General features: G+C 38.6%; 1 protein-coding gene across 1 annotated transcript; it reads left to right on the top strand.

Annotated features, from left to right (window-relative positions):
* Positions 1-5205: 5205 nt before the first annotated feature.
* Positions 5206-16408, top strand: LOC148096627 (chitin synthase chs-2-like). The gene is made up of 22 exons (XM_087835327.1): positions 5206-5231; positions 5458-5593; positions 5782-5970; positions 6069-6951; positions 7040-7223; positions 7403-7498; positions 7855-8010; positions 8124-8298; positions 8398-8499; positions 8619-8760; positions 11097-11297; positions 12380-12495; positions 12656-12828; positions 12946-13121; positions 13242-13520; positions 13606-13786; positions 13874-13896; positions 13996-14063; positions 15528-15638; positions 15812-16026; positions 16103-16199; positions 16295-16408. Exons 1-22 carry the CDS (start codon positions 5206-5208, stop codon positions 16406-16408), a joined length of 3843 nt encoding a protein of 1280 aa, XP_087691453.1.
* Positions 16409-21251: the final 4843 nt, after the last annotated feature.

The raw sequence follows: 21251 nt of genomic DNA, 5'->3' as shown, positions 1-21251 counted from the left end.
TTGGTGTCGTAAACCACCGCCTCTGTTCAAAGATGGTCGCTCACAGTGGACATAGATGCTTCTTTCACTCCTCTTTCAAACCATCTGTCCTCTCTGTCCAAAATGTGAACATTGGCATCCTCGAAAGAGTGACCTTTGACCTTTAGATGCAGATGGACAGCTGAGTCTTGTCCTGTGGAGGTGGCTCTTCTGTGTTGTGCCATGCGCTTGTGAAGTGGCTGTTTGGTCTCTCCAATGTAGAGGTCTGGGCATTCCTCGCTGCACTGTACGGCATACACCACATTGTTAAGTCTGTGTTTTGGCGTTTTGTCTTTCGGGTGAACCAGTTTTTGTCTGAGTGTGTTGCTGGGTCTGAAGTACACCGGGATGTCATGCTTGGAGAAAACCCTCCTGAGTTTCTCTGATACACCGGCTACATAGGGGATGACAATGTTGTTGCGTCTGTCCTTCTTATCCTCCCTCGCTGGTGTCTGATCTTCTTTTCTGTGCCTCTTTGCTGACTTTAAGAACGCCCATTTAGGATAGCCGCACGTTTTGAGTGTGTGTGTTCATGTGTGTGTTCCTTCTTTTTCCCCTCAGGCTTAGAGGGAACATGTTCTGCCCGGTGGTGTAGGGTCCTAATTACTCCAAGTTTGTGTTCCAGAGGGTGATGGGAGTCAAACAGGAGGTACTGGTCCGTGTGTGTGGGCTTCCGGTAAACTTCGATGTTGAGGTTGCCATTCTCTTCAATGTGCACAGCGCAGTCCAGGAAAGGCAAACAGTCGTCCTTTGTGTCTTCCCTGGTGAACTTGATGTTTTTATCCTCCCTTTTCACCCGACAAACCACATGGCAACAGGACCATTTTAAACTTGGCCTTCATTTTGTAATGACTATAAACCTATAAACATTTCATGAATAAATCTTACATTGATGACAGAATATTGATAACATCTGTCAACATGAAAGACAAAAAAAACAAGCATACTTCAGAAAGAGAAGCACAACACCTACATCCTGGCTTTGGATGGGGGCAAAACCCTTTAAATCCCTTTTGTGGTTCCTGCTATGGTAGGCAAACACACGTATACACAAATCACAGTTTGCTCTGTCAGCAATAAAGCTCTTTCAAAAATATAATCTCAGTTATTTATAATATAGTTAATTTTCTCTTTCAGTCCACAATACTTTATGAGGCTTAGTTTATGGCGAGTTTAACACTATCTGAATAGCACATAGACATCCTACTTTGAATGATACTTACGGGACAACTAGTGTTTTTTCAAGTGTATTTTTAAATTTCCTTGTAAAACCGCTCACACCTACATTCTGAAAAGATGTTGTTCTTTGTAATGGGTGTGCATTTCAGCACTCATAGTTTGAGCATGTACCATAGGTAGTTACAATTGTCAAGAGTTCCACACAGATGAAAAACTATTTCTACATAAATGCAGTCACGCATTATTCTCTGGAGTTTCGGTCCGACATCAATGACTCATAAATACAGATGAGGGAGAAAAAATGTATAACACCATGAAGATACATTTAAAATAATAATAATAATAATAATAATAATAATAATAATAATGGACACTTGTGATTTTTGTGCTATACAGTGGAGCAAAAATACTGAGGCAATTGTTCACAAAACCAAAAGTAAGAAACATTATGATGTGCTCTTCTTGAGCTGTTGTTTAGCACAAAGTATCAACAACAGGATGTTGTTACTGTTTTTACTTATTATTTAGTTTAATCCAAGATGAAATGGCTTGTTAAGCTTACTAAGATATGTACTTATCCACATCGACTATCCACATAAATGTAACTCTGCATGTACAGTAAATGCACAGCAACACTTAAAGCTACAAAGATTAAGCTGGGGAACTCCAGGCCTCAAGAGCCGGTGTCCTGCAGGTTTTAGATGTGTCCTTGATCCAACACAGCTGATTTAAATGGCTAAATTACCTCCTCAGCCCTCAACATGTCTTGAAGTTCTCCAGAGGCCTGGTAATGAACTAATCATTTGACGTTTGACCCATTTGTATGTTGAGCCAGGGTGATATCTGCAGGACACTGGCCCTTGAGATCTGGAGTTCCCCAACCCTTGCTCTAACGCATAAATAAAATAAAGAATTAAAAAAAGAATTCATAAGTTAAATATTTGGAGACTGGCAGAAAATTTAATCAACATATATTTCTTAGAGGATGGAACCTTTGTTTTTGTGGGACAGAACTCCTAAGAACAGAAGAAAAAACCTATAGGTGTTTCCTGCATGTCCCATACATTATGTACAGATAGTTAAAGACTCTTAATATCCTACTAAATATTATGACCCATGAGACTGTGTCTGCTCCCTGAAACCTTACAGCAGCAGGAAGAAATGCGTGCACGTGGACGGACCTGTCTGTTACAGGTAGGGATGGGTATCGAAAACCGGTTCTTGTTGAGAACCGGTTCCCACTGTTTCAATTCCTTGGAATTGTTTGCCATTTTTGCAAACGATTTCCTTATTCCAGTCGCCCTGAATGACATCACCATGTTGCAGAGCGTCATTTACCTGGCAGAAAACACGGCGCCTAAGCGGCTCAAACACTAAAAAGTTTAATTATACTTTACGAGAATGGATGACAACAGGGCAACTTGCAATACTTGCAAAGTAGATATTTCATTTAAGGGAGGAAACACTACAAATATGCAAAAGCATTTGCTCACAAAACACACGATGACCTTAAATGAATGTCGTGTTTTTAATTCCGCTCCAGACTCGTGAATCTCCACCCAGCAGCAGCGGTAACGTTTGCACGTCCTCTCCCGTTAATGCGGCAGGTAAATAATAAACTAACAGTGCATATTATGTTAGCGTGATCTGCCTTATTACAAAACCTGCCATTACTGTGCGTTTAGGTGACCATGATGAGAGAGACAGAGTCTGGCTCAGATGCTGGCAGTTGTCACTGCAGTCTACCGGTAGCGTCTCCTTTCAGGCCAGGATAGACGAATGTCACCGAGCAGTGACTCAGTTTGTGGTAAAAGGCTTGCACCCCAGTGAATGTGTTTAATTGTAGGCAGGGACATTACTGGATATTCTTGTGTAATTGCTACAGAACAATTTATGTTATACTTTGTTATTGCTACAGAAGAATATTTATTTTATTATTTTACATTTACAATTTTTTTCCTGGGGACCCTGTGACACCCCATTGAAGAGCGATAGGCTGTGGATCTCTTAAGATGTCACTGTTGGGTTTGTAAGGCCATGTTACTCCTAAATTTCTATCTTGTTCAAAGAGAAGATATAAAACAAAGTTCTAAGCTAATCGATCTTAGTGTTCTCCTTTTTTAAAAAAGAATCGATAAAGAATCGAATCGTTAAACAGAATCAAAACTGGAATCGGAGTCATGAAAATCTTATCAATACCCATCCCTAGTTACAGTCATAGGTTTTACATTATTGTTGTTATGTTGATGTCTCACTTTTAATTAAAACACTTTTTTGCATCACTTTGGATCACTTAATGCTAAATGGAACTTTAAAAAGATAACTCCTATAGATATTTTCTCTGATTATAACCACATGGCAACAGGACCATTTTAAACTTGGCCTTCATTTTGTTGCCGACTATAAAGCTATAAACATTTCATGAATAAATCTTACATTGATGACAGAATATTGATAACATCTGTCAACATGAAAGACAAAAAAAACAAGCATACTTCAGAAAGAGAAGCACAACACCTACATCCTGGCTTTGGATGGGGGCAAAACCCTTTAAATCCCTTTTGTGGTTCCTGCTATGGTAGGCAAACACACGTATACACAAATCACAGTTTGCTCTGTCAGCAATAAAGCTCTTTCAAAAATATAATCTCAGTTATTTATAATATAGTTAATTTTCTCTTTCAGTCCACAATACTTTATGAGGCTTAGTTTATGGCGAGTTTAACACTATCTGAATAGCACATAGACATCCTACTTTGAATGATACTTACGGGACAACTAGTGTTTTTTCAAGTGTATTTTTAAATTTCCTTGTAAAACCGCTCACACCTACATTCTGAAAAGATGTTGTTCTTTGTAATGGGTGTGCATTTCAGCACTCATAGTTTGAGCATGTACCATAGGTAGTTACAATTGTCAAGAGTTCCACACAGATGAAAAACTATTTCTACATAAATGCAGTCACGCATTATTCTCTGTAGTTTCGGTCCGACATCAATGACTCATAAATACAGATGAGGGAGAAAAAATGTATAACACCATGAAGATACATTTTAAAAAAATATATAATAATAATAATAATAATAATGGACACTTGTGCTTTTTGTGCTATACAGTGGAGCAAAAATACTGAGGCAATTGTTCACAAAACCAAAAGTAAGAAACATTATGATGTGCTCTTCTTGAGCTGTTGTTTAGCACAAAGTATCAACAACAGGATGTTGTTACTGTTTTTACTTATTATTTAGTTTAATCCAAGATGAAATGGCTTGTTAAGCTTACTAAGATATGTACTTATCCACATCGACTATCCACATAAATGTAACTCTGCATGTACAGTAAATGCACAGCAACACTTAAAGCTACAAAGATTAAGCTGGGGAACTCCAGGCCTCAAGAGCCGGTGTCCTGCAGGTTTTAGATGTCCTTGATCCAACACAGCTGATTTAAATGGCTAAATTACCTCCTCAGCCCTCAACATGTCTTGAAGTTCTCCAGAGGCCTGATAATGAACTAATCATTTGACGTTTGACCCATTTGTATGTTGAGCCAGGGTGATATCTGCAGGACACTGGCCCTTGAGATCTGGAGTTCCCCCAACCCCTGCTCTAAAGCATAAATAAAATAAAGAATTAAAAAAAGAATTCATAAGTTAAATATTTGGAGACTGGCAGAAAATTTAATCAACATATATTTCTTAGAGGATGGAACCTTTGTTTTTGTGGGACAGAACTCCTAAGAACAGAAGAAAAAACCTACAGGTGTTTCCTGCATGTCCCATACATTATGTACAGATAGTTAAAGATTCTTAATATCCTACTAAATATTATGCACTAAACGTGAAAATATGCAGTTAGTTTCAGTTTTTCTGGATCCTGTTTGTTCATATTTCTCTTCACCTGCTGCAATCAGGTATTTCCCTTACATGTGGGAGTGGCTACATGATGACTCATACCTAAACCGCTATATAGTGCTTCCAAACAGAGACATTCATTTGCTGTATTAATCATGGAGGAGCAAAGAGATTTACCAAAGTAAGTGTGATCTGTAAAGAAATGTAATTTTTATATTTTAATTTTAGCCATTAGCCATAACACAGAAATAGTAAGAAATATGTGTGCCATTTAGGACATTTTAATTTTATCATTTGACATTATTTAACAAGTTTAATACATTTTATCAGGCTCAATAATTTACACTTAACTGTGCTCTTTACATGCCTTTCTACGTCAGACTTTGACTTTTTGTCTTTTCATTCAGGAGGCCGTGGGACACCTGTCAAGAAGTCCCAATCATTGAAGATGAACAGACACCATGGAAAATGATCAAATTGCTGAAGATCATTTGTCTGTTTGCTGTAACTGTTATTGTGTTTGGATCAGCATTATGTAGCAAGGTTTGTTGTTTTTTGGACATTTTTTAAACATATATGATATTTATTCTGCTGCAGCTAAAAAGATAGATATTAATATTTATACTTATTCTAAGGAATCAATCACACAGAGCAGTTGTTGATTTTCCCTTGCCAAAAAATAGCGTCACTAATAACTGACACATTCAGAGATTTCTTTTCCTCTCTTACAGACGTCTTTTCTCCTCCTAATCACGTTGTCCAATGAAGGCACAAAGACTCTCCCTCCTGAACAGAAACCCGTTGCACTGCTGTGTATCGGCTGCTCTCTCATCGCCTCCAGTGTATTTCTATTCCTCAAAAGCATCTGGAAATCATGTTATAAAACATCAAAGGTGCCCAGAAAAACAACTGCAGCCCTAGTAAGAAAACTTTGATGCTAAAAACAGAAAGTCTGCAGATTTTAACTTTTTTTTCTCATCATGCTTTAAAATGTAATCATCTTCTGCTTCTTCTTTAGGTTCTGTTTTTTGAGTTTCTGGTTTCTGCAGGTGCATCAATTCTCACCATCGTGGCGATGCCACACTTGGACATTGTGACCAATGTGACGATATTCAACGGAGTAGCTGTCATCTCTGCAATCCTACAGCTGATCGCTCAGTGTTCTGCCAAACAAACGAAACACTTCGTGCTGCCTTGCATCTTTGGTTTCATCTTTATTTTGATTGGTTATGTCCTGTTTCTTCTGTTATATATTACAAAGAATCCTTCTGATAACAACATGATCATCTGGGTGGGGTTAGCTGTTGGAGGGTCTATTTTGGTGTCTTTCAACTGGTGGGAAAACTACTTGAAAAAAACAATCTCAGCGAACAGCAGCCCCACCTTCCTCGAGAACCTTTGCAATGACATAAAAGAGTGCCAGAACATACTGCACATTCTCTCCAGCCTCATGAGGATCGTTGTGACTGCGTGTGTAGTTGGGGCCTACGTCCCTCTAGCCAAAATGGACTGGAGCATTCTGACCTCCATCCCGAGCCATGAGACAAGAATTATAGCCATCATCATTGGGGTCCAGCTGGTCTCCTCAGCACTCTGCCACTGGTTTGCCTTGGTAGCCTGCAAGATGCATGCTTTGCGGCGATGCTTCATCCTTCCTCTATACCTGGCCTCTCTAGCTGTTTTGGCTCTGCTGGTCATTCCAGTTATTGTTTACTATCAGGACTACAGAACAAGCCTGAATGGGACTACAAACATCAACTTCACAGACTACTGTAAGGTGGCTGTGGATGGAAGGAATCAAAGCCTGAATGACAGTGTGTTTCCACATCTGGTGCTGGATGTTACATACACTCTGTGCTTCCTTGACATGTCCAAGATAGCTGACATTGGCATACTCACAGGTAATAAAATAGAGTGTTATAAATTATCAGCATATTTATTGATAAAAAAAAGTGTTCAATGAATAATATTTTCCTTACCTTCCTTCAGGTTCAGCAGTGTGCTGGTGGATTGGCTTTGTGTTGGTAACCCTACATCTCTGGAAGCTCAATGTGCACCGAATAGAGAGGACTCAAGACCTGTTCATGAGGAGGTTGTATGAGGGAGCCTTTATCGAGCAGTCGCTCCTCCTCAACATCCGATTTGACATCCAGACCAAAGAAAGGATGAAAAAGTAAGTGTGTGTACCATTGTTCTTTCATTGTGCTTCTGTGGTTCATTTAGGTGTGTTTGGACATGGTGTTTTTATAAGTTGTGACTAGGTATAGGCAATATTTTATGATACTGTCAATTCTTCAAACTACAAATATGCAATGCATTTTAAATATACACATATAAATATTTTATGTGAAGACGTAGGTATTTTGAACCAGTCATGGTGTATCTGTGTGCGACCATGTGGCACGAGACCTACGAGGAGATGATGAACATTATAATATCAATATTCAGGTGAGTCTCACTGATTCTGTGAAAAAAAAAATCTTGCTATTCCTCTAACTTCAATCTTTAATGAGTTACTACTATGTTCTGGACTTCCCCTCTCCACATGGAAAATTCAGTTATTCCTTAAAGCAAATAAAATGTGAAAAAAACTAAAAGTTTATCATTAAGAGCATCTGAAATTTAATTAGGGTTTAATTTAGTTAAAGAAAAACCAACAACAGTGAAAAGTACCAATGTTACACTCAAAAATAATGTGAAAAATATGTGTCTTTGGCCACGCCAGTTTACTGTATTAAAATCATAAAAATTTACTTTCTTGCTGTGGATTTCCCCACACTTCCTGTTCATGCTTTTCCTTACAGACTGGACAAATACAGACCAAAGGAGGACCCGAAGTTCAATGATTTCACTTTTGAAGCTCATATCTACTTTGATGACGCATTTGAACATGTTGAGGGGAGTCGCCATCTGAATGAATATGCCAAGAACCTTGTAGAAGTTATTAAAGAGGTTTATGGGTATGTTTACATGCAGTCTGCTATTAATGCATTTAGGTCCAGGATTGATTTTACCATCCTGGACTATAATCTCTATTAATTTAGAGACATTTTTTCTTACTGACTATCATCAGCATCTTCAACAACGTTGATCAAAAGTTCTTCAGAAAGCAGCAACAAGTCCCTGATCAGAAAATCATACAGACGCCATATGGAGGTCGTCTTTTTATCAACATGCCTCAAGGGAACAACATTGTGGTTCACTTCAAGGATAAAGAACGCATCCGTCACAAAAAGAGATGGTCTCAGGTGGGAAAATGATTAACTGCAACATGTAATGTAGATCATCTGAAGTCTTGAGTTGTAAAAAAGATTGGATTTTTAATTATTATTTATGTTTTTTTGTAGATCATGTATTTGTACTATCTCCTGGGCTGGAAACTCATGAGCAAATATTACATTCGTTGGAAGAGGGGAGAGGATGAGCACGAGCTAAAAAAACAAGCTCAGGTAAGATGAAAGAGAAAGTTTCTGATTTGCTCAAACATGCTTGCTAACAACTGTCATGGTGCATAAAAAACAACCAAAGCTTCAGGGTCAAACAAAGCAAATTGTATATGTTTCTCCAGAAAGAGAAGCACAACACCTACGTCCTGGCTTTGGATGGGGACACTGACTTCCAGCCTGCTTCTGTGGTGTTGCTCATCGACCGTCTCAGAATGTACCCTCGCGTTGGTGCAGCATGTGGCAGGATTCACCCCACTGGATCAGGTTTGCACATAGTAACAAAATAAAAAAAAAAAAACATATGAGTAAGATGTCATTGGGACTTTATAAAGATTTGGATTGGAAGACATGTTAATAATTTCTGAATGGCTGCCATCATTCCAACAACTAATAATTATCGATATCTTAAGTGACATGTTCATTGAGAACATGAATGCAAAATCACCCGTTTGGGCCAGCAGTTAGATGAGGTACATCTTGTTTTTATAAAAAAGCAAAGAGGTGGAGATAAAATGTAATTGTGCACAATATCATGCATACAACAAGCTTCTGTCGTCTGGGCCCCAAGATAGTTTCTTAGCATAGAGAATTCTTGGATGCAAAATGCACATTGATGCTTTAATCTGCAGTGCTTAATACTGAGCATACAACACCATGTTTCCATGGAATTACATCCAGTAGTGACAATGACGAAAATTCTTGTCTCATCAGTTTAGTTATGTCTGTACACACACCACAGCTCATGTTCAACGCAACTAAAAGGATGGATCACAACACCGCCTAATGGTAACACTCATTATTGCAGAGGAATACTAATCTCACAGCAGTTACTAATGATCAGTGTTGGACAAGTTAGTTTGAAAAAGTAATTAATTATAGTTAATAGTTACTTCTTCAAAAAAGTAACTGAGTTAGTAACAGAGTTACAATATTCTAGAAGTAATTAATTACTTGAAAAGTAACTATTGCGTTGCTTTAAAAAAAATGTTTAACCCTCTGGGGTCCAGAGTATAATTGGCCATTTTTAACTACTTTTGATTTTCCCTCCACATTTTACCTTTAAAACTATTTACTTTGGTATCATTCTTTTCAGCACAACCTCGCGTGTCTGAATTTCCAGTCATGTTTTCATTTTGACATACTTAACACAATTGATCTAAAATCAGACAAAAACCATAAAATCAGATCAAGTTTTATTTTTTACTTTAACAACCACAAACATGTTTAATGAATCATATTTCATAAATTTAATTCAAATATAAATTGTCAATTTTAAAATCCTATGCACAAGTTTTGCAAACAACAAAGTTATTTGCAGCCATTTACCTTTTACCCCGTTTTTTAAATCACCATTTCAAACTATTTACAGAACAATCAGCTGTTCTTCAATAAGATGCCACACAAATTATTTGTGCCACTCCAAAAAAATAATTTCTGTCCACTATAAAGGAGAACATCACAGCCTGATACCTGCAGGTCTGACAGCAGCAGGTGTATCACTCCTGTTTCTACCTGGAGACAGCAGTCACCTCATAGTTCTGACACACAACACAAAACTATCCACAACACTACACACTAACTACACAAGACAACACATTAACTACACACTCCAAACACGCTAAACGTCACAAATCTCTCACATCTCAAAACTCGCTCTCTCTCGCCGTCACTCCTAAAACTTCCCCTGTTTTTTGTTTTGTTTTGTTTTTTTCTCTCATAAGCAGAGAGTGCTTGCTAGCGCTGTCCTTAGACACCAAACGTGACGAAACTATTGATGAAAAAACGCCGGGTATATATTGTTTATCATGACTGTTGTTGCTTTGTCTTTAAGTGGAAGTGTGATTGGCTTACCACGACTACTTTATTCTTCCTCAGTCAAACAGCAGCACCCGTGCTATTGTTTTGCTCCCTTAGCTCCAGGACAACACCTGGAGCTAAGGGAGCACGATCACTGTCTAGCACGACAGCTAGACAGTGATCGTGATTACCGTCCGCGGGAGCGCGCGCAGCTGCTTAAAGCTGTAGCCTCCAGATTACTTACAGCTACTTCCGTGCAACTGATATAAGATGTGGTAAGCTGAACGCAGCTTCAACCGCCTGTTTGTTGAAAAATAGTAACGGACCGCATTTTCTTGTTAGTAACTGTAACGGCGTTGTAACGATAGGAATAGTAATTGGTTAGATTACTTGTTACTGAAAAAAGTAACGCCGTTAGTAACGCCGTTAGTAACGCCGTTACTTGTAATGCCGTTACTTGTAACGCCGTTACTTGTAACGCCGTTACTTGTAACGCCGTTATTCCCATCACTGCTAATGATGCATTTATTTATTTATTTTAGTCACTGAAAGGTGGAAATTAGTTGAAAAAATAAAACGAACAAAAAGAAAAACTCGCACGGCCCAACTCCATCAATTTAATTTACTGCATGCTTTCAACTCCACTTTACAGGTTTATTTTCAGAGTTGGCTTTTTAGAGCCCAAAAAATCCCAAAACAATGGACTCAATCAGCAGGCACACAGAACTAGAAGAACAAAAATACCCAGCTGAAAGCAGTAGACATTGTAGAGAGTTAAAAGTAACTTTGTATTTCCTTTGCAGGTCCTGTTGTTTGGTTCCAAAAGTTTGAGTATGCTGTTAGTCACTGGCTGCAGAAGACAGCTGAGCACATGATTGGCTGCGTGCTGTGCAGCCCTGGCTGCTTCAGTCTATTCAGAGCAGAGGCCCTAATGGATGACAATGTGATGAAGACATATTCTACCAAGTCCACAGAGGCCAGTCACTACATCCAGTATGACCAAGGTAAATAATCAAACAGTTTAAAGACCACTCTAATATTTTTGTATATATTTTTTATTCCACTGTCGCCACTGGCAGTCTGGCCTTCAAGTTTGGCACCTTGATGAGAAGTGGGCTATTAGAATAAGACTGCATCGGTGTGCAAGAGACGAAAACAGGGCACTGTTGGAATGCTACTACGCAAGTAAGAGGAAAGGGTACATTAATAGGATGAGAGCCCTATGACCAAGCTAAGATCCTGTGGGACTTCCAGATACAGACCGACAAAATGGTGGTGGTTAACCAACTGGACATAGGGGTGGTAGATAAGCAGAAAAGACACCTGTAGTGATAGACGTAGTGATATCGAATGTTGGCAACATCAGGAAGAAGGAACACTTCTGATTCTGTCTTCAATCAGTTCCTCAGATCTCGCGATCCTTCTTCTATCGCACTTGAGAGTGATGATATCTCCCCCCTGACCTGTCATCCTGGCTCCCCCTAGTATGTGTGTTGTACCTCGTCAATAGCTGTGAGAGCAGTCCCTACTGATACCCAACATCCACATTGACGGCAAACAAACTAGTAGCTCAAAGATTCCATAGGTCCCTCATCCCATTCATGTAACCTCTTCCGCCGGGGTTACTTGCATAGTAGCATTCCAACAGCGCCCTATTTTCGTCTATTGTGGGGCGATCGAGGCTCAAGAGTTGGGAGTTCGCCTTGTAATCGGAAGGTTGCCGGTTCGAGCCCCGGCTCGGACAGTCTCGGTCGTTGTGTCCTTGGGCAAGACACTTCACCTACCGCCTACTGGTGTTGGCCAGAAGGGCCGATGGCGCGATATGGCAGCCTCACTTCTGTCAGTCTACCCCAGGGCAGCTGTGGCTACAACTGTAGCTTGCCTCCACCAGTGTGTGAATGTGTGTGTGAATGGGTGGATGACTGGGTGTATAAAGCGCTTTGGGGTCCCTAGGGGGGACTAGTAAAAGCGCTATACAAATACAGGCCATTTCCCATTTCCCATTTATTGCCCACCGATGCCTTCTTGTTCTAGTGGCCCTTTATTTACACACACACATATATTCATATATATTTTGTAACCACAGGTGAAGACCGCTGGTTATGTACTCTGCTACTTAAGCAGGGATGGAGAGTGGAGTACAATGCAGCATCTGATGCCTACACCAATGCACCGATGGACTTCAAGGAACTCTACAACCAGGTGAAAACCTTTCTAACGATACTGCATTTGGTGTTGTGTTGTTATAAAAAAAAGATAACGCCTCAGTCTCCTTTTTTACTCCAAGTTTAATAGAATTTATTCACCTATCCATACATTGCTTGTGCTATTAGCAAATAAGCCCTAACATAACTATTTTCAGCGCCGGCGATGGGGGCCTTCAACAATGGCCAATGTGGTGGATCTGCTGGGTTCCACCGAAATTATTGCCAAAAGGAATAAATCCATTTCCAAACCATTCATGTTTTACCAGCTGTTTGGTATGATTTCATCCATCCTGGGACCCTCCACCATCTGTCTTTTGGTTGCAGGCAAGTATCACCTTTGTGTTTTACAAAATCACCTGTGCACATGTGAATTTGTGTCCACTGAAATGTTATTTGAGGTAAAAATGGATACAACTTTAAAACATGACAAATATCTTGCAGGTAGTTTAACCTTCGTTTTGGACATCAATTCTGCTGCTGCTCTTGTCATATCTGTGATACCTCCAGCCATCTACCTGGGTCTTTGTTTCAAGCTCAAGTCAGACACTCAAATTACCATTGCAGCAATCTTGAGTCTCTGTTATGCATTCCTTATGTTGACAGTGACAATTTCTATTATTGGTATGTTATGTTTAATCAGATTTAACTTATAATAAATTTTGCATTTTGTTATTCAGATTTTGTTTAATGTTTTGACAAGAAATACTTAAACCTGCTTCAACACCTGTCTTGTTTATTCAGGATCAATGTTGAAAGAGAAAACCATCCTGACACCCAGCAGCATTTTCATCATCTTCATGGCCATCCTTTACCTAATCACTGCAGCAATGCATCCTCAGGAATTTCCTCTGGTGTTCCATGGCTTTCTCTACATCATCTGCATCCCCAGCGCCTACCTTCTGCTCACCATCTACTCCATGGTTAACATGAACAATGTGTCTTGGGGCACCAGGGAGACAAAACCTGCTGCTGGTGCAGCCCCACCTCCAACTCTCAAGCCACAAACGAGAGCACAGAAAGGTAAGAGATATTCGACTTTTTTCTATGACACTCACAGATGTTATTGTTTTTCTGTTTTATGAAACGTGTATGATTTTGTTTGCAGCCAAAAGTATCTGCCAATGGCTCGTCTCATGGATCAAATGCTGCAAAAAATCCAGCCAGAGATTTCAAGGTGAACAGCTGAGTAGGAGTCAGGACAACACAGCCCAAGAGCCTGAGCAGCTTGAACCTGAACCCCAAAACACTATTGTGGAGGATATAACTATCACAGAAGAAGAACAGGGGTATGTTCTGAAGCTGGAAAAATAATTTCAGCACATCAGTCCTATGTACTGATATTTAGTTTTATTTTTTCCCAAATTTTCTTTCAGGCAATTAGACAGCAACATCCAAAGTAAGTCCATGAAATTCATTCTGAGGTTTTTTTTGTTTATTTTTGAATTCAGATAAACATACAGCTGTGATTTAATGATTTTTGCCATCCTTTTATTAGCAAGCTGGATTGAGGTGCTACAGAATTTGTCCAGTGACATGAAATTGCAAGAGGACTCACTCGAGCAGGTGTGTACGTGTTGTCAGTTATCTCATTTGCCTTGTTTACATCTCTGTCCAGAATTTATCTTTACTCCCATCTATAAAAAGGACGATGAGCAGTATGTACAAATACTAAAACTGTTAAAAAAATACTCCAGTAAAAGTTGAAGTACAGATTCAACTTTTTTACTCCAGGTTCCAGGTCTGAAATGTACTCAAAGTAAGAAACAAAAAAAGCTCTTTAGAGGACATTTCTATTTTTGTGCAAGGCTAACTGGTCCTTGTGTTATATCAACATAATGATAATGATGAATGAATGATGATCAGCTTGAATCTGAAGAAAAAGAACAAAATTTATGTTGATATGTTTATCTTCTGATCCCTACATTGTAGAGGGTGACTGCCTCTAAACAGGTGTTTTAGGGTTCCTCCACTTGGATTCAGCAGGGTGAGGAACCCTAAAATTAATTGTGATGACTCAGTGTGGGGAAAAGAATTGAGAGCTCTGGTAGATTTTTCCAGTGTACAGGTCTCTGATCAGCTGACCTGCTGCTCTTTGTGGTTGTACAAGCCTGAAATCAACCAGGTGTGAGCAGATGTTTCATGAGTGTTCCTGGCTGATTTCCAACCTCTACACTGACAGTACACTGTTTATGCTGTCTGTTTTCTAGATGGTATAAAGTTGCTATGAAGGTGAAATTCAGTCAGTGGATCTCAGCCTTATGAACTAAAACTCATATGAATCTCTGCTACAAATGATCTAACCCAACTCTGACCATGAAACCACCGCCACTGTGCACCAGTCACACACTGTTCTTTACTTTAAATCCATCACAGTACAGACGACTTACCTGTTTATCCTGCGCTAACCTGTAGATCCAGTCTTTAAATGAAAGTTAGTCTTCCTCAGTATGTTGTTTCATGTTTCACAATACAAAAAAAACATGTACACACCCAATATCTAATTTAAAAACACGAGAACTTATATATATATATATAGATAGATAGAGAGATAGAGAGATAGAGATATATATATATATATATATATATATATATATATATATATATATATAGAGAGAGAGAGAGAGAGAGAGAGAGAGAGAGTGAGAGAGAGAGAGAGAGTGAGAGAGAGAGAGAGAGAGAGAGATAGAGAGAGAGAAGCTTTGAACTTCTATTTTATCAAATGCCACTGACCTTACCTTTAAATCTAACCTCTCTTCTTCCTCCCCTGTCCTGTCTTTCTTATCTTTCTCCATCTCTGAGTGAAGTTAGCTCGTTTTGTTTACAGCAGTTGGACCTTGGACATAGTATTTGTTACTTCTCACATCTGATGATGAACTTACTGTAATTACTGTGCTTTAACAAACACACATGCTTATCTTGCCAATTAAAATTTAAATGCAATAGGAATGTTTGTGGGTTATTTTCCTTTAAAGCTTTTTTTGCCATTTCTTTAGTTTCAACTATTGAAAACGTTTCTGTCGTTTCCAGGAGGAAAAGGAATTCTGGGAAGAGCTTCAAAAGGAGTATCTTAAACCTCTACCTGATGACAAAGAAAAACAGAAAAAGATGGCCAGTGAGCTGCGACAGCTGAGAAATAAAGTAAGTGTGGGAGGATGTGTTATCAAGAAGGGGCATACTGTACATCTTTAGAATTCCAGGGTGAAAGCACTGTTACTTTGTATCATTATTATCAACATGAACTTTGGTACTTCTCCTACAGGAAAACAAGTGCAGTTAATCTTAAATTACTTTCTTTTTCTCGTTACACACAGATCAACTTTTCCTTCTTCATCTTGAATGCATTCTGGCTGGTGACAACCTTCATCCTCCAGATCTTCAATAGCATCTTTGCCATCAGCATCCCAAAGTTAAACCTTCAGTTACAGAAAACAGGAGATGTTATCAAAGTTGAACCAGTTCCCTTCATGTTCATTATGGGATTTGCTGTTACGGTTATTATCCAGTTCCTTGCGATGCTATACCACAGGTGACCTCTTAGATCAAATCCCAGTCTTTTGGTAGTCAATGAGACAGTCTAACATTCTTATGTTGCATTCATCCAGAATACACACCCTCATCCATTATGTAGCTTTTGTGGACACGGAACCCAAAGAGAGGAAGAAAACTGGAAGCCGGAAGTCATACCTGCAAGGGAGAAGGGTATTTGCAACTATACTGCATAGATAGATTACTTGTATTCTTTAAACAGTACAGAAATCCATTTTTGTGCTAATGGTTTTTCAATTGCCTTTAAGGAGTCCAGTTCTTATGCAGACTCAAGCTACAGCTCCATGGAGGACCTTGATACTGAGGACAATGATACTGAGTCAGAGGTCACCAGAGGACCTCATGAAGAGGATTTGGTATAAACAACCGGTGTGACTGTTCAGCACTTTAAAATATCTGTTGTGTGAGATTTTACCAAAAATGGCAATACATGCACTACTTATTTTTTTACTTACATTGATTCAAATGCAATTTATTTATATAAGAAAAAAATATCTTTCAGTCTGAAGACATCAAAATAAGCCAATAAGGCTATAAAAAAAGAAAGAAGAGAAAGTGTATGTCGGTGAAAATGTTAGAGGATTTGGTCTCCTCTTTCCCCTCGCCCCCAGCTGATCATAGGGGTCAGTTTATTGTTAGGGTTTTTACCTTAAAATATAAAGCACTTTGAAGGTTGTTATAAATTGGCATTATAGGAATGACATTGATTTGAATCACATCAGATCAGTCATTCATCATTTTAACCGAAGAATCTAAAGTATTTTTTTACACTATATGTCTGGGTGACATTGAGTTTTCTGCTGTCTCATATTGTTGTAATGTATAAAAACATGGGATCTACTTTTCCATTTGTTTACATTTTGTTTTAAAGAAATCTTGAAAATATTTTCCAATTCTTCAAAATATGAAATTAATCTAATATAATTTCCCCTTACATTGGGTTCCATATGGAAAATGTGTTATTTATTTGTGTTAAATTATTTTTTAGCAGTTTTTTTTAGCTACTATAAAGTTTCTTTCTTCTGTGTTTAAGCTAAAAAGTTAAATGTTATTAAAGAGTATTTAAAGGAAGTAGGGAGAAGTACGGCAGAAACAGGTTAAAACAGATTTCCTTTAACTGGTGTGGTGAAGTTTTGGGGATATTGTGTGTATCAGATGAAGCACAAAAGTATATTGAATATCACCATATATGACCTTTATTTTATTTTGTCCCTGTTGCAGTAATGTCAAATATATGTTGTAGTGTTGATTTGTGTAACAAAGTCTTTAAATATTTTTATATGACTTGTCTTTATTTTGTGTCACAAAATGCACAAAACTTTTCTTTTGGGAAAAGTACAACAATTAATGTAAAACTTAATATTTGATGTAGCACATAAAGAGAAAATTTTAATCTCATGTGTTGTAGAAAGTTAATGTTGGTAGAGAAGTAGTTACACAAATGTTTGCTTACAAAGATCAAGTCAGAAACATATTAACCCACAGCAGTGGCGGTCCTAGCCCGTTTGGCGCCCCGGGCGAACACTCCCTCTGGCGCCCCCCCCCCCCCCCCCCCCCCCCCCACACACACACACACACACACACACATAAAACATATTAAGGATTGTACATTAACATAAAACTGTTGTCAGAACCATACTGAATTTCGCCAGAGAAACACACACAGACACACATATGAAGAGAGAGAGTATGCATTGATGCATTGTATGCATTGATGCATTGTATGCAAACGGCTACCGAACAGCCATCATAATTCCTCATACAATGATAACAGGACAAATCAACAATTGACAATGACTAATTAATATTAAAATCTGTAACATAATGTATTGTTTGGAGTTTAGTCTGTTACTGTTACTATTTTTACCATTTCTTCTTGGAGCAACTGTAACCCACATAATTTCCTTAGGGATTAATAAAGTATTTTGATTCTGATTCTGATTGTTTCAGGATGACCTGCCATTATCCAATCACACATCTGCTTACCTGCATCTTTTGCTAGTTTCTCTTCTTCTTTTCTCTTTTTTCTAAACTGAGGACCTGATGGCTTTGAACTTTTCTTGTCCATCTTGGTTTTAATTTTGCACTCCAGTATGAACACAAATCCCCCAACTCGAGGATCACCACAACATGATCTAACACACCTACACCTTAGTTCACAGATTCACTTTGTCTAGGGTTTATTTCTGAGATTTCACACAATCCAGGATTCAAATCATGAATACATGATGGGCTTGGATTTACAACATTATGAATGAAATGTGCTCTATTTGGAAGCAGCCGCCCCCTCCCCTTTCGACGGGTTGTGTGTGAGACTTTAAATCATCAAACTGTAAATTATAAATTTTAAATTGTTATTGATCCCTTTACCCCGAGTCCTAAAGTGTATATTTATTTTCTTACTCTTCTTATATTTATTGTTTGTTTACTTGCACTGCTTTAACTGGAGCCTCGTCGTCTCGTCTCTCTATATACTGGACTGTATGTAGCGGAGATGACAATAAAGTTTACTTTGACTTCAGCAGCGAGCAGGCGCACCGAGGGCTCTCGCGCTCACTTTTTGTGTAGGCCTACAGAATTTCGAATTTCAAATTATAAGTCTGTATCATGATGTCTGGTCTTTTCGTGTTTGTTGTTTTGTTTTTATTTTGTTTTATTTTGCGAGTTGGTTATTAGATGCTGCTCCAGCCAGCCAGAGAATCCCCTGCCGCCCCGCCCTCTCCTCCCTGTGTAGCAAGCAGCAGGCACGGGGAGGAGGGGGCGCCCTTACTCCCAGCAAATGGGCGATAGAAAACCGATCGGTGCCTATGCCATTCTCAGTATGCGCTGGCTGATGTCGGGGCAGCATGAGTACGAGCAATTTTTTTTTTTTTGCCGATGTCCGTGATGCCGCCCCGGGCAACCGCCCGTGTCACCCGTATCTAAAACCGCTACTGACCCACAGACCTGCAATTTATACTGTCAATTAATAATTTGTGCTTCCATTTTCTGTGTGAGTAAAATAACAAGACCTCCAAAATCATCTCAGTTCTTACAATCTGAGGGTTTTTCTAGTCTAAAACTGAGACAGTCTGTGGCAGACAAGGGGATGATGGCATAAACAATCCCCTTTTTCTTATAACCAGGAGTCTATTTAGATGTCCAGTTGTAAAAGCAGTTTTCATCTCTGCTTAAATTTGCAAATTAATTAAGTTGATTAAGTGTGCATACATTTGAAAAGCCATGACAACAAAACTTGAAATAAATACACACATCTAGTTTTTAGAATTCAGTTAAATGTCTGGGGCATGTCTGTCAGTGGATGTGTGTCTGTGAATACTCACTGGCTCTACTATTCTGTAACACACAGCAGTAAAGACAGCAGTGAAACAGTTCCCACCATCTTGTGGTGGGTCATTGAATCAGCACACAGGGAAAAGAAGTTAAATTGCTCATTTGTGATTAATATTTATGTCATCATGATTGATCCTTTGTACAGCCAATATACAAATAAATAAATAAAATTACTATAAAATAAAATATAATACTTGGCCGGAGATAGTATCCCATTGCACATGCCTGTTAGGCCCCTTTTTGTTAAATAATTAAAATTTTATATTACATTACATCCAGACTTCAATCATCTGATCCAGTAAACAGCACCAAACAAGCGTCAGTAGCAGAAAAAGTTCTTTTGCATTTCGCAAGTTTTTCATGGGTGCACCAACTGTTGGGTATTTCAGTTTGTAAAATCACTCTGACCTCTGCAACACTGCATACTGTGGAAAATATAACTACTGGTTCATAACCTATAACTCTGAGTTAATCAGTGTGTCTATTGGTCTATAGTTCAGCCTTCGTTATAACAAAGTAAGCACTTTGCTAACCTATTGCTAGGTGCTAGCAATGCTAACCTATTTATAAAGAAATATTTGACCAAACACAAATTTCCCTACTTTTTGTGCTTAGTTTAGATTCTCTGCTGGGGGTATGTGTTTAATATGAGCAACTTGTTAAACCATACCTTACTAACATCTGGAATGAAGCCTAGCTGTAGTTACAGAAGTACAAATTGTGTCACTGATATTTACATGTATTTATCAGTGAATATGGGATAGTCGTCTTTTAATGTTTAAATGTTTTCAGTTTTAAAGATCTCATTTTCAGCCATCACATTAGGTGTTTTCAAGTCGGCTAGTACAAATAAAGCATGGCTGTCCTGGCGTATGTCCTGAAAAAACTAAATATGGAGCAAAAGTGATTTATGTTTGTTTGGGACATCATGGAACAGCTGTTATAGTCTGAAAGTTAGAGTCTGTAAATATACTTAATTAGTCTGTTCATCATTAGCTTATATCTATGTTCTAATTATCTTTGCGTCTCAGTAGAGGTACATTCAGTGATTGTTCACTAATCTCCTCCAGGTAAAATTTAAAAAAGAAATATCAAAAAAGCAAAATCTCAATTGCAGCTTCAGTTTCCATCATGTTATAACCGAATGAACTTTTAACTTTGTTGTGATTTGAAATATTGTCGATATGTTAATCTTCACTGGGTGCACATGACTTTTCCCATCCCATGAACTCAAATCAGTAGTGTTATCTCCAATCTTAGCAGAGGGCATTGATATGAAGAATGAGAGAACTCACAGCTGTTATTTTAATCACCCCGAGTTAGTTCTTTTAACTCAAAGCATCAGAGAGTAATGTGGCAACATCTGGACAGATGTGTTTAAAAGGCTGTAGGCTGCAGCCATTGCTCTAACACAGGGTACAGATGTAACAGGGCTAAGTGCTGGTTCTAATAGTCAGAGCTGCTTCAAGCTTTATTTGTGAAGAGCACATCAGCTTACAAAAAATGTAGCTAACTTCTAGTGCTGGGAAGTAATATTTTCATGAGCTAAGATGATCATAAAAGAGTGGTGCTACATGCTGTAATGCTAACATTAGCATCTTACCTTTAACTGGTGGTTAGGCTTAGTCCACAGGCGCACACTTGGAGGTTCACCCTTTAGTTTCACTGCAGAGTCCTTTCTGTCTGTGAAGGTTCTCAGTCATCCAGGTCATCGTAGTCAAAGGAGCTTGCAAAGAAAAGCGTCTGGACTTCTTTAAGTTACTTGAAGACGTTTCACCTCTCATCCGAGAAGCTTCTTCAGTTCTAAGGTCAAATGGTGGGGAGTCCCAGATATAAACCTAGTGGGAGTGTTCCCCCACAGAGGGACAAAAG

This window comes from Neolamprologus brichardi, chromosome 22 (assembly GCF_056152115.1).
Source record: "Neolamprologus brichardi isolate AB-2024 chromosome 22, ASM5615211v1, whole genome shotgun sequence".
NCBI lineage: Eukaryota > Metazoa > Chordata > Actinopteri > Cichliformes > Cichlidae > Neolamprologus > Neolamprologus brichardi.
The sequence above is the reverse complement of the archived record's forward strand: the minus strand, read 5'-3'. Positions and strand labels throughout refer to the sequence as shown.